Here is a 13,114-nt window from a genome sequence, read left to right on the forward strand (position 1 = left end):
TTCAACGAGGGGCCAGGTGGCTCCTGCTCGGCAAAGTGTGAGAAGCGCTGTGGGGTTCGGCACTCTGGGCCTGATATGCAAAAAGAGCGCTGTTGAATCAGCAACATCTGGCCCAGTCGCGTTCCTCAGTTCTGAGTCCCAGGGGACCCTGCCTGGGATCTCTCTCACCCTTCAGATGGTTTGAAGGCTTAGTTTAAAACTGCTGGCTGGTTCAGGAGGACTGGCCGGTTCAGGAGGACTGGTTAGTTCGGGAGGACTGGCTAGTTCGGGAGGACTGGCTGGTTTGGGAGGACTGACTAGTTTAGGACTGACTGGTTCAGGAGGACTGGCTGGTTCAGGAGGACTGGCTAGTTTAAGTCTGGGTGGCTCAGGAGGACTGGGTGGTTCAGGACGACTGGTTGGTTCAGGAGGACTGGTTAGCTCAGGAGGACTGGGTGGTTCAGGAAGACTGGCCGGTTCAGGACTGGCCAGTTCAGGAGCACTGATTGGTTCAGGAGGACTGGCTGGTTTAGGAGGACTGGTTGGTTCAGGAGGACTGGTTGGTTCAGGAGGACTGGCCGGTTCAGGAGGACTGGCTAGTTTAAGTCTGGGTGGTTCAGGAGAACTGGTTGGTTCAGGAGGACTGGTTAGTTCAGGAGGACTGGTTGGAGGACTGGTTAGTTCAGGAGGACTGGTTGGTTTAAGAGGACTGGCAAGTTTAGGAGGACTGAATGGTTTAGGACTGGCTAGTTCAGGAGGACTGGTTGACCAGGCCTAATGCTCACTTACCGTGTGGTGAGGCGTGAGCTGGAAGAGGTTGGGGGACAGAATGGCAGGAGCAAAGAATCTCAGGAAAATGAAGCTGCTCACAGCTGTGTACCTCACGTCCGGGTCATCTGTGGCCAGGACATAGAGAGCATCGAGTCAACAGGGCTTTCTGAGATGGCAGCAGTGGACTTTGGGGAACAGGGGCTATAACCAAAGCCCTGCTCCTCCCGAGGGCCTCCTGGAAGCGGAGGCGCCGGCCTGCACCTCTCTCCCCACCCTCGTGTCTGCAGTGTCTCTCTCTCCCTCTTTGTATCTCTGCATCTCAGTCTCGGTCTCTCTATCTCTGTGTCTATCTCAGTCTCTCTCTGTCTCTTCTTCTCTCTGTCTCTGTCTCCCTCTCAGTCTCTGTCTCTCCCTCTCCTCTCTGTCTCTCCCACTCTTTGTCTCTGTCTCTCTCAGTCTCTGTCTCTCTCCCTATCTCTGTCACTCTGTCTCTCTCTCTCTCTCAGTCTCTCTGTCTCTCCCTCTTTCTATCTCTGTGTTTCTGTCTCTCTACCCGCCCCCGCCATTACTAAAATCTCAGCACTGTTTGGCAGCTGGGCTGTAACAGACACAACCTCGCTGACCAGGTCTCATGGTGCTATAGGAGATGGCTCATTTTGGAGTGGTTCACTCACATCTGGGGTGGGAGGATATGATTTATTTATATTTATTTACTTCCATCTCACTCTAGAGGGTCTGCAGCTCGGGTGTACCTGCCCCCACCAGACACTAGACACTCTTCAGTCAGGGAAGGAGCCCAGGCTCTCTGAAAGCAGGAGGTCCAGCCAGCCGCGAAGCGCATGGCCTGGGCTCCCCTGTGCAGGCCGAGGCACCAGGTGGGCAAGGGGCCAGGCTCGCTATGGGCCTGTCTGGGCCACGGACACTTCTCTGGGGCTTAGAGGCCAAGGTTCCAGAGGTCTCCTGGGGCAGCAGGACACACCTGGCTGATTCACAGCTCCCAGGGAAGGGGGGGGCAGGGCTGGGATCAGTGACAGGGCCTACGGGACGGGCAGGGAGCCGGGCACCACACAGACCTCCTAGGCCTTTGAGACCTGGCCTGAGGTGGTGTGCGTCCTGCATCCAGGGCCTCAGGTAATCTGATACTGCCTGCCAGGGTGAGACACCTTGCCTTGCCCGTGGGGAGGCCTGCGTGGGTGGCTCCTGGTGGCTTCCCAAGGAATGAGCATAATTAAAAAGATGGGGTTTGTCCCTGGGATCCCTCCTGTCCCAGTCCCCAGAGGGGTCGTCCTGTCTCTGATGCAGGGTGCTGGGCGGTGCCGCGACACCGCAGGGAGAACCGGGTGGGCGCGTGGCTCCCCTGAGTGAAGAGGCTCAAACGCAGACGGGCTGATGCTCCGTCCCGAATAAGCCACAGCAACGACACTCAGCCCGCCAGCCTTCCTGTCCCTTCCGGGGCTGCGGCATGGCTCAGCCGGGACAACTACAGACAGGAGCCGTGTCCCGATGCAGCAGGACATGGGGGAGGGAAGGAGCCACGCGGACGTCTGAGCCCTGGCCCGGCAGCCACGTTAGGATCGTCTTCACACGGACTCTGAAATGTCCCCTTTGCTCTGAGGTGTCTGGCGGGGGGCAGGAAGTGTGGGCAGGGTGGGGGACCCTGCCCGGGCGGGGCTGCAGCTATTTTCCGCAGTAGGAGCATGTTAGCACGGGACCGACCTTGGAAGCGCTTGGCAGCCGCCTCGCGGAGGGAGAAGAAAATGTCGCACATGACGGTCGGGCAGCTCACCCCCGACTTGGTGATGACGTTGAAGATGCGGTCGACGTACTGCCGCAGGTTCTCCTGCAACGGGACGCAGTCAGACACCCACAGCACTGGCCCGACGCTCTCCTGGGGCTGCCATGCTGGCCGCAGGAAGCACCAGGACACTCGGGAGGGAGTGAGTTGGGGGCTAAGGTCTTGCTCAGAGCAGCCATGGCAGCAAGGAGATACTTCCCATTGCAATTAAAAAAACCACCTCTCTTAAAATAGGTCCTGATAGTGATAAGAGGTCAACAACTGGAGTCCGTGGGGGAAGAGCCAAGGCCCCTCCTCCACGCCTGACCTCACCGACAGGGCATAGAGGGCACCGGGACATGACTCCCAAAGGCAAGAGCCTGTCTCCTTTCCCTAAAGGCACGACAAAGACTGAGCGTGATCGGGACGAAGACACCACAGGAGAAGACGTGCACACCAGGGTGGAGTGTCAAACCAGAGAGTTCTGCTGTTTAAAAGGTGGGACTCGGCTGGGGGAGCAGCGTGAGGTGCCCTACTGGGCCTGTTTCTGTCGAGAGGAGGGAAGGTGGCTGGGAAGGTGGTGGGGCGGCTGAGGCCACCTGCCCAGGGGCTCCTCATCCCAGGGGGATGGGAAGGAGCAGGGCCTGAGCCATAGGCCATGAGGACGAGAGTGAACAGGAAAGAAGGATGGTGGCAGACCGCCAACCAAGACTGCTCATTCAACAGCGATTCAGTCGAACCTCCCACCTCAGGCTCCAGGGGTGTCCCCAAAGCACGGCCAGCCGGGCCCCCTCTCCCCGAGTCTCAGAGTGACACAGAGTGACAAGGTGGCCAGGACCAATCCTCCAGGCAGGCTCTGGCTCTAGAAAGCTTTCTTGACAAACCAGAACTCCATACCATGTTGCTTTCGAGGTTTTCACCGTCTTTCAACTTCACGGGGTCGATCTCACAGGGTTTGTGGCTCTGGCAGATCTGGAAAGAGCATTTACACAGGAGTGAGGGAGACAGCTCCGGGAGTGCGGGAGCGCAGGTGCGCAGCGGTTAGCTGACTCAGGAGCTGCATTCAGAGACGGCTGCCTATGGCTAGCCCACCTCTGGCCACTGAAGGAGCACAAGGGAAGAGGCCAGACACCAGGGCAGCGTGTGAGGCCTCAGCCCTGTGAGAACGGGACTTTCTGGAAGACCATCTGCATTAGCTCACAAGGGATCGGCTTCTCAAGGCATAATACTGTTTTGACTTCAAAGTGCTGCCGAGTCTGCACTCAATTGCACAAGAATGCGATCTCAAACTCTCTCACACTGCAAAGAACCTGCTTTCGTGAAACTGTTCTGGGGGACACAGTGCCTGCCCAAGCATCCCGTTCAGGGGTCAGGCAGGGGACGCTGAGTCATTTTGACAGGAAGCCTGTGGCTCCTCGAGTGCGTCAGACAAGCGGTGAGCAACAACGGACAGGCTGTCCACACCGGCCGGGGCTCAGACAACTCGGGCCCACGAGTCTGGAGACACCCAGTGCCTGTGGGAAGTAGGTGTCCTCAGGAGAAGCAGCTTTTCTCTCACATGTCCTTCTGTCTTTAGCAGAATGGTGGGTTTTCTTAAGTATTTTTTTAATTTGAGAAAATGAAAAACACTCTGGCATCACACGGCAGGGAGATCCGTCGCCCCGCCTAGCACTGCTGGGGCCCGCGGGGACCCCCACTCGCCCCCTCTACAGGGGGGCTCGGGGCGGGACCCCCACTCACCTCCTCTATGGTGGGCTTCAGGGTGACGTGCAGATATTGCATGCCCGCCAGCTTCATTGTCTCGTCAATGCACTTGGATGTTAACGAGTTTCCTCGGAAAATGGTGTTGGGGTCCCTGGAAAACAGCATTGGGGTGATTCATCTCCTCGGAATGGCAAGATGTCCACGAAGCAGGGCCTGTTTCGACTGCCCGTCCATTGGCTGCAGAACCTCGCCCGCTGGATGAGTCTGCTTTCCGGTGGTTTAGGAGGAACATGAGACTCCAGTTGTGCAGCTGGGGGTCCTGATCACCCCGCCCTGCCTGTCACAAACCCCCTGCACAGAGCAGCCGGTACAGTTCAGCAAGTCGGGACACGCGCTGCCATCGACTGACCCAGAGCGACGGGAGCCGCCCCTCCACAAGGTGGCACAGGCGCCCACGGGACAGGCTGTGCTTTGTAACCTCTCTCAACCAGGGCGCGTTCTGGGTCTTTCTGAACCCACAGCGCCAGGGAGCAACGCTCTCAGCAGACCTGTCTCCGTGGGGAGGGCACAGGTCCTGGGCGGCAGCGACCCCGTCCTCTCATGTGGCCGTAAAATGGACTGCAGCCCCCCAACCACAGGGACCGAGCTCCTCCCCAAGGCGACTGTTCACCCCCTTCCTGCACACGCACTTTGGGATTTCCAAGAGAAAAGGGGCAATTTTAAAAACAATAAACGTGTCTCTGAAAGAAAACCTTAACCCATATTGTTTCCGCTGGCTGCCCACACCTGAGCTTTGAGGGGACTTCTGCCGTCCTGGGTCCCCGCCCTCCACCCCTGGAGGCACTCACTGCGTCCTCTGCACCTCCGCGTTGGCAATGGCGCTGATGAAGGGCACCACCCGGCCGTAGTGCAGGAAGAGCCGCACCAGCGGGATGGCCGCCTCCTGCTTCTCTCTGCAGACCTCGCCCAGGACATGCGCCGCCGACGCCGAGACGGGCTGTGTCAGGACACTGGTGACCCAGGGGTGCCCCTAGACCGCCCCACGCCCCCCAATAAAGGGAGATGCACATGTTCCTGGGCATGAAACAGGCCCCGGGGCCAGGCTGCGGGGGAACGGCACCAACCGGAAGGAGGCAGCCCAGATGCGGGCTGCAGGTGGGCAGGGGCCGGGCAGGGGGACACAGGATGGGGGCAGGCGTGGTCCTCCCCGCTCCAAGGGCCCACAGGTGCATGGCCATGGGGGGTGAACCTGGCGCACAGGTACCTCCACGTCCGCCGACTTGAGCAGCAGGTCACGCAGAGGGCTGTAGTAGTCAGAGGAGAAGACGTGGTCCTCCGTGTAAACCACATTCAGCCGCAGGGACCCCAGGTCCCCCGGCTTCAGGCTCTTGCTGCCGCTGTCTCGGGGCTGCAGGAAGTACCTGTGTGGGACACACGGACGGCAGCGTGAGGGGCAGCACCTCCAGGGGCCAGTTCCCTCCAGGGCGAGCCCAGCATGCTGCTCGGGCTGCCGGAGTCTCAGGCAGGAGGGAGCTCCAGGGTGATTCTGCAGGATGCCCCCCACAGGGTCCGTCAGTCAGGGGGACAACCCCCGAGACACGCCCTGCAGCGTCCTTGCAGGACACACAGTCACTTGAGTGGTAGTATTTCTGACTGGCCACTCTTCCCTTCCATCTGACCCAGTGCAGCCACGCAGGGACCCTGTCTTCTGAGTTCACTGGCTGGGCAGTTTGAGAGGCATGTGGGACCGACCACAGGGTCCTGGGTGGGCTTCCACTGGGCGAATGTCCCACCCTTGGACAAGGCCTGGGCTGCTCAGCTCAGCACTGCCTCCCACAGGAACCAGACTGATGGGCTGTGCTGGTGCCACCCTCATGGACTGAAAGACATGAGTCCCACCATTTCCTGGTGACAGGAAGTGCCATAAGGCACAACCCCAAAATGTACCCACACGGTGAGTCTGCAGATGTGCCGGGCTCTGGTGTGTGCGTGCAGCGTGAGACGTATGACGAGTGGTGTGAGACGTGTGACGTGTAGTATGTGACAGGTGGTGTGACGTGTGGTGTGTGTGACATGTTTGATGTGTGGCATGTGGTGTGAGGTGTGACGTGTGATGTGGTGTGATGTGTGGTGTCTACATGGTGTGAGATCTGTGGTGTCTGATACGGTGTTATGTGTAATGTAACATGTGGTGTGTGACATGTGGTGTGACGTGTAGCGTGTACACGGTGTGAGATGTGTGGCATGTGACATGGTGTGACGTGTGGTGTGTACATGGTGTGAGATCTGTGGTGTCGAATGTGGTGTGACGTGTGACATGACATGTGATGTGTGACGTGCTGTGACGTGTGGCGTGTACACGGTGTGAAATGTGTGGTGTGACATGTGACATGTGACATGATATGTGGTATAACGCGGTGCGTACATGTGTGAGATCTGTGGTGTCTGACATGGTGTGACATGTGGCATGTACACGGTGTGAGTTGTGTGGTGTGTAACGTGTGACACGTGACATGTGGTGTGTGACATGCGGTGTGGCATGTGGCGTGAGACATGTGGCGTGTGGCCCACATCTTCTCCCCACCTGGCATGTCTGTTACAGGAGATGCACGAAGTGAGAGCCAGAGCGTCAGAGGCCTCATAGTGATGGCCTCCACTGTGACACGAGGCGATTCATGAACTGACCATGAAATAAGGATAGGTGTGTTCCTGGTGCCAGAACACAAAGTGCCCGAGAGAAGACGAGACTGCAGGCCCCAGACGTGGTTAGATCTCAGTCTTTGGGGACACTGGAGTGAGGCAGGAGGCAAAACTGAGACCCCCAGTTTAGATGTCGATTTAAATGGAGACGTGCCTGGCCCTTGCATGCCCTGTGCACCTTCCTCATCAGGTGACACTGAGGAGGGCAGAGGGCAGGAAAGCCGGCCAAGGGCAGAGGCTGGTAAGGGGACGTCCTGAGGACGCCCGCTGCCTGCCTCTGTGGTCAGGCCCAAAGCTGCTCTCAGCTCTCACGCTCTGGTGTGACCATCTCACCGACCTCTCCTGGTGCCACTTCTCACCCGAGACCCTCCACCCCCGGGAGCTGGCAAGGACCACGTGCCAAACCAGAGTGGGGCGGTGGGGGCTCAGAGGTAGCTGTGTTTCTCCCGACTTTCACCTCTGCCCCTGTCAGCCAGTGCACCCCGACCCCCTGTGGGCACCTTACCAGGCCTCATAGGAGCTAGACTGCCGCAGCACCGTCAGCGGAATCCTCAGTTCTCCCAGAAACTCATCTCCAAATTTCAGGTTACTGGCGTTCCAGAGGTCAACCCTGAAAAGCAATGACCAGTACACAAGCATTCTTTTTTTATTTATTTTTTGTGAAGAAGACCAGCCCTGAGCTAACATTCGTGCTAATCCTCCTCTTTTTGCTGAGAAGGACTGGCTCTGAGCTAATGCCTGTTGCCAATCCTCCTCCTTTTTTTTTCCCCAAAGCCCCAGTAGATAGGTGTATGTCATAGTTGCACATCCTTCTAGTTGCTGTATGTGGGATGCGGCCTCAGCATGGCTGGAGAAGCGGTGCATCGGTGTGCACCCAGGATCCGAACCCGGGCCGCCAGTACTGGAGCTCGTGCACTCCGCCGCTAAGCCACAGGGCCGGCCCTACAAAAGCATTCTTAAGGGATGACCTGGGGGGCAGAGATTGTTCCCAGTGCCCCTCCTTTTCCCCAAGAGGGTCTGGAGCAGAAGCAGCCCTCAGCCCCACCACATCTGTCTCCACGAAGAGCCACACGGACTGAGTGCAACTAAAACATGTGCACACAGCAGGACGACTGGGGACCGAAAATGTGCAGCCCGGGCTGGGGAGGAGGGGCCCCGTCTGTGCAGCAGGAGGGAGCCGCTGCATGCCGACATGTCCATCCGTCCCCTCTACCCGGGGGAGGAGGGGTGCAGCGGGACCTGTGGCCCCTCAAGGCGGGGGCATCTCAGACCAGCAGGAGCACAAGAGGGTGACCTCCGTCCACAGGGTCAGCACAGTGGAGGGACTGAATGAGTCCAGCTCTGCTCGGCTGTTGCAGAGGACGGTGCCTGCAGGGAGCTCCCTGCTTCCATCATCAGGAGAGAAAAACTGGGGGTCTCTGACCTCCTTCTCCACCTGCACTCACCGATAGCCCTGGGACCCACCAGCACAAATCACGACCTCTCAAGGAGGCGACACTCCCAACGGGGAAGGGGAGACGGGGCTGGGCCAATGCTGCAGCCACAGTGCAATTCACCTGGCTCAAGAGTCTGGTCACTCACTGACCCTCTTCCTTGAGTGGAATTCTCACTGTTGCTGGGGCCATGGTGACTGTACATGCGTGGCAGACACAGGGATGGACAGATGGCGCTCCCTTGTGCTAACAAGTGAACGTCGTGTACACCCCAGGAAACAACCTAAGCAGAGGTTACTCCATGAGCTGAAAACCCAAGACTAGTTCTCACTACACCTGGTGGTCAGGGGGAAGATTCTAGAAGACTGCACCAGCCCTTCTGCTACCTCTGCAAGTCGGGGCCGGGGCAGCTGACATCACAGAAGGTAAAGGACGTTCCACAGGACACACGTGTCAGGGATATGAAGAGGAAAGGTGTCTCATGCACAGCACTTTTAGAATAAAGGAAGCAGAGCCTTTAATCTGACAAGCGACACTTCAGTAACATGGCAAACAAGTGGCTGCAGTCTTTTTTTCTTTTTAGTAAGGGAAGCATTTAAAAACGTCTTTGGTTTGTATGCTTAAAAAAAACAACTCGGACTTCACTCGAATTCAAAGCCCAGTCTCCTATCAACAGTTCTTTGTGTGAACAAGTCTCTGGACTCGAGGCCAGGAGGGGGCAGAGCCCGAGGGTCCCACACCTCACACCCCGACGGTCAGTGCCTCCGGGCCAGAGCCCCTTCCCACAGCCTGGTTATTGCTCAGAGGCCGGAAAGGCGCTGCAGGTGGGAAGAAGGGCCCAAGTGGTTCTTTTTTTTTTTTTTTAATTTTTATTTATTTATTTTTCCCCCAAAGCCCCAGTAGATAGCTGTACGTCATAGCTGCACATTCTTCTAGTTGCTGTACGTGGGACGCGGCCTCAGCATGGCCGGAGAAGCGGTGCATCGGTGCGCGCCCGGGATCCGAACCCGGGCCGCCAGCAGCAGAGCGCGCGCACTTAACCGCTAAGCCACGGGGCCGGCCCCCGAGTGGTTCTTAAAACTGACGCCAGTGAACATCCGCGCTGTGATCTCCGAGGGCGGTGAGTACGGACCACGAGCACCAAGGATTTTACCAGAGGACCCGAGCTGCTGGGACCAGGGTGCTAGGTGGGGCGATGCCTCCGGGTGGGCAGAGCCTGCACACACTGAGCAGCGTACAGCTGTGACCCTCGCCTCTGAGAAAACGCTGCCCAGCTACCCATTCAAGCGCACCTGCCCCGGGTCAGCCACCACTCAACTCCGGGGAAGTTCACGGCTCCTGCCCACCCACAGCTTCCAACCTCCTAGTGTCAAAGTTACCAAGAAAACGGAAATTCCCTTCTGTCCATTCCCCTACTCGTAGAAACAAAACAAAAAACGAACAGAAGAGATGACTTCTGACCACAGCCAAGCAGGTATCTCGAAACCCCATTCTCGCTCACCGGATTTCGAGTTTGTCCACATCCTCGTCCTCAAAGTCGAAGTGGGACTTCCGGCTGTAGCTGGAGGGCCTGGTCACCTGGTGGTGCAGAGGGGGAGAGCACATTACACCATAACCTCTGCTCGCTAAGCACCCACCGTGATGACCAGCCCCCACGCCCAGGGAGGGAGGCCATGCGCCCCACTCACCACGGACAAGCACACGGGGGTCCTTCTACAACTTGCAAACTGCGGCCCCCTTCCTCACTTAGGCCCGTGCTGGGAAGCCTGCAGGTGTCTCTGAAATGCTGCCTCCTCCAGAAGGCCCCCCTGGCCTCCGCTGCCTGGGGCGGCTCACAGAGCTGTGATAGGCCTACCGCTCACTGGCTTCCCACTCCTGGCACAGGGGTTGGTCTACTTTCTTCTCCATGTTATTCCCGCCTGCCACCTAACACATCTATCGGGTGACTGAAGGGGGCTCTTATAGAGTTTAAATAATTACCCTTAGATACCTAAGGGCTTTAGATGAGTTCAGCTGTTATCCTGAAGAACATGCTCTGTAGCTACTTTCTGTGGAAACTCCTGTGGGCAGCCGCCTGCCAGCCACAGCCCCCAAGGACCACACGCTGCCCTGCCAGGGGCTGAAACGAGACGAGGACCTGACAAGAGGGTCTCGCTGCCGACAGGGCTGAGCCTGCGAGTCACAGGACATGAACTCCCAACAGAAGTGAACTCCAGGGTCCTCTGGTCTGAAGTGGTGAGCCAGGCAGGCACCCGGGCACCCTAAGCAGCAGCCAAGAGCCAGGTCTGGGCCTCCCTGGGTCTTGCAGGCTGCGGTCCTGGCCACCGTGTTCAATCCTACCTGGGGGCCGTTAAACTAATCTAGCGAGTTGAGACCCACATTTTTGCAGAGTGACACAGAAGTACACGAAATAGAACCCAACGTATGCACCACTCCCGGGGTGGGTGAGGATGCGCAGAGCTGGGCACGGCCGCGTGAGGGAAGCACGTCACATGTACCCCTTCGCCTCACTCTGCTGTTTACAGTTTGGAAAGCGCTGATGGAGCCATTCTAGGCAGCCTGGACGTGGAGGCTGTTGCCACCTGTGATGCACAGTTTTCTACATTGCTGACCCAGACCTCATCCCTGCCCTTGGAGACCCACACGAATGCCCTGTGAGGTCAGAGTGGCCACAATGGCTTCCTGCCTTATCTTGAGTCTCTGAAAACCCACTGTTTGCTTGACGGTAAAGCAGGAACATCCATCTGGGACAGAGAGCGGCCTTCAGCTGCACCCTCAGGATCCTGCCTCCAACACTCGGCAAGGCTGCCCAACATGGCTGGCCACTGGCCTCCCCCACTTAAGAAATAAGGGGACTTCCGGGCACCAGCTAGAAAACGTCCAGTTCTCTGCACACGAGACCCTCACTTATAACCCATCTCTCCAACATCATTTTCCAAAACCCCCCACTTTCGCCCCAACCTCACCCTCCATCCTTGTTTCCTGCAGCCCTGATGCTCCCCACACGGATATGCCCCCGTCCCAGACTCCACTCAGATGTCACCACGTCCCAGCAGGACTGGTAGCTGCGTTTGCTCCTTGCTCCCCAAAGCCACTGACTTGACAGTCAGGGACCAAAAGCGACCACTTGCTCACATGGACCCTTCTCCCATGGCAGCAAGTTCACGAGAACAGGAGTACAGGCCTCATTCGTCCCCCCACCCAGGGCCTGGTGACAGGAAGCATTCAGGAAACCTTTTCGGATGGAGAGAGACCTGCCTGGACAGGTGACGTCTGGGCCATCTTAACTGACCAGCCCTGCCTGCTGTTCTGTCCGGGCTCAGGCCTCACGCCTCCCGTCTGACTGGTGCTGGTTCACATGCTGAGAAGCAGCAGGACCTCTGTCCAAACACACTTCCTCTTTTGCTTCAAAACCCTCACTCTTTCCGGGCAGACCAGCCTCCCTCCACTGCTCAGGTGGACTGGGTGGGGCAGGCAAAAACAAAAACCCCAGAACCAAACAAACAATAAAAAACCCCAAGTCCTGACAGATACTAAAGTATTAAATTGTCAGCATTCAACTCAAAACCAGGTCATTCTGGAAGTAACAATTGGCCTTTCTTTCCAGGGAATTGAACCTGGCAAGTGCAGGGTGGGACGGAATCACTCCGAGAACTTTCTGGAAGAAGCAAGTGACCGAGCTCCCAGAGCTGGAGTTTTAGCCAAAGAATCTCGGGTGCAGGGTTTCAACATTAACACTCATGCCCTGAAATACCAACCTCAAAATAAAACACCTCATCAAACTGGGGGTTGTTGGTCTTCTTCTTCACTTTTGTCTTCTTTGCTTCTGACCTGTAATCAAGAGAGGAAGAGATGAGGATTAAAAATAACACCGTTGATGCCAAAGCTCTCAGCCTTCAGATGGAGCTACAAACACGTGGTAACTTACTGCTTCTGCTTATCTCATAAACGTTTCTGGTTGTTTCCAACCCCAGATGGATGCAAATCAGGAACCTTTGCTGAGCCAGAAATACCCAATGTGAAGAACATAAAGGCTTTCTTTTAACAAAGCAATTTTGGGGTAATAAGGGAGACAAAGCAAATCTAAACTGTACATTCCAGCCTGCAGCACGTGCGCCCCTCTGAACAAGGAGTCTGGGCCATAGCTCCGGGTGACACGACCCCCACTCCAGGCTGGAGCTGTGGGCAGTGCGGGCAGTGGCTACTTGCCTGTATGGTCCTGCTAGGGTCACAGTGGCATAGGGATCACACTGCCCGTTCACGATGGGGAGGCCTTGGCACTCGAGGACACTGAGGAGACAAGCACAGGGAGGTCAGGAGGGCACGAGGGGCCCCGGGCAGGCTCTCAAGGTCGCTCTGGGGTCCAACAGGGCAGCTAGCCCAGCAGCTCAAGGCCCAGAGCCATGAGTTCTGGCGCAGCGTTGGTCACCAACAGCCCAGAAGCTCCCGCCTAGTCTGCGGCAGTGGAGGCCCTGACTGGCAGTTGGACAACACGGGGTGGAGAAGGCGTGCGCTGCACTCAGGGTGGAGCAGCCCCGGCTGGGGGGACGGGCTTCTGGGGACTCCCACGAGCGACTTCACGGCCGTCACTTCTGAGGAGCCACGAGCTGTGGGGAGCTTCCCGCAACACGCATTTCCTCTCCAACAATCTCACCAGGTTGTACTGTTGTTGAGTCCATGTTACCGGACGGGAAACCGAGGCCCTGAATGCTGAGGGAGCTACAGCCACAGCCTGTGCATGACATCCATGCCC

General features: G+C 57.5%; 1 protein-coding gene across 5 annotated transcripts in view; it reads right to left on the reverse strand.

The window, feature by feature from the left end:
* The window catches only part of RASA3 (RAS p21 protein activator 3), a 140,030-nt gene that overhangs the window by 22,199 nt on the left and 104,717 nt on the right, over positions 1-13,114 (reverse strand). For 4 of the 5 annotated variants that reach the window (XM_058548553.1, XM_058548554.1, XM_058548551.1 and 1 more), the window contains 10 exons: positions 12,571-12,651; positions 12,120-12,192; positions 9,863-9,939; positions 7,434-7,538; positions 5,493-5,649; positions 5,077-5,225; positions 4,265-4,379; positions 3,422-3,496; positions 2,467-2,590; positions 769-875 (listed from right to left, as the gene is read on the reverse strand). In XM_058548553.1, coding sequence (XP_058404536.1) covers positions 769-875; positions 2,467-2,590; positions 3,422-3,496; positions 4,265-4,379; positions 5,077-5,225; positions 5,493-5,649; positions 7,434-7,538; positions 9,863-9,939; positions 12,120-12,192; positions 12,571-12,651 — 1,063 coding nt within the window. The remainder of the gene's footprint in view (positions 1-768; positions 876-2,466; positions 2,591-3,421; positions 3,497-4,264; positions 4,380-5,076; positions 5,226-5,492; positions 5,650-7,433; positions 7,539-9,862; positions 9,940-12,119; positions 12,193-12,570; positions 12,652-13,114) is intronic. The other variant, XM_058548552.1, reaches the window with a different exon arrangement.

The sequence above is a fragment of the Diceros bicornis genome, chromosome 9 (assembly GCF_020826845.1).
Source record: "Diceros bicornis minor isolate mBicDic1 chromosome 9, mDicBic1.mat.cur, whole genome shotgun sequence".
Classification (NCBI taxonomy): domain Eukaryota; kingdom Metazoa; phylum Chordata; class Mammalia; order Perissodactyla; family Rhinocerotidae; genus Diceros; species Diceros bicornis.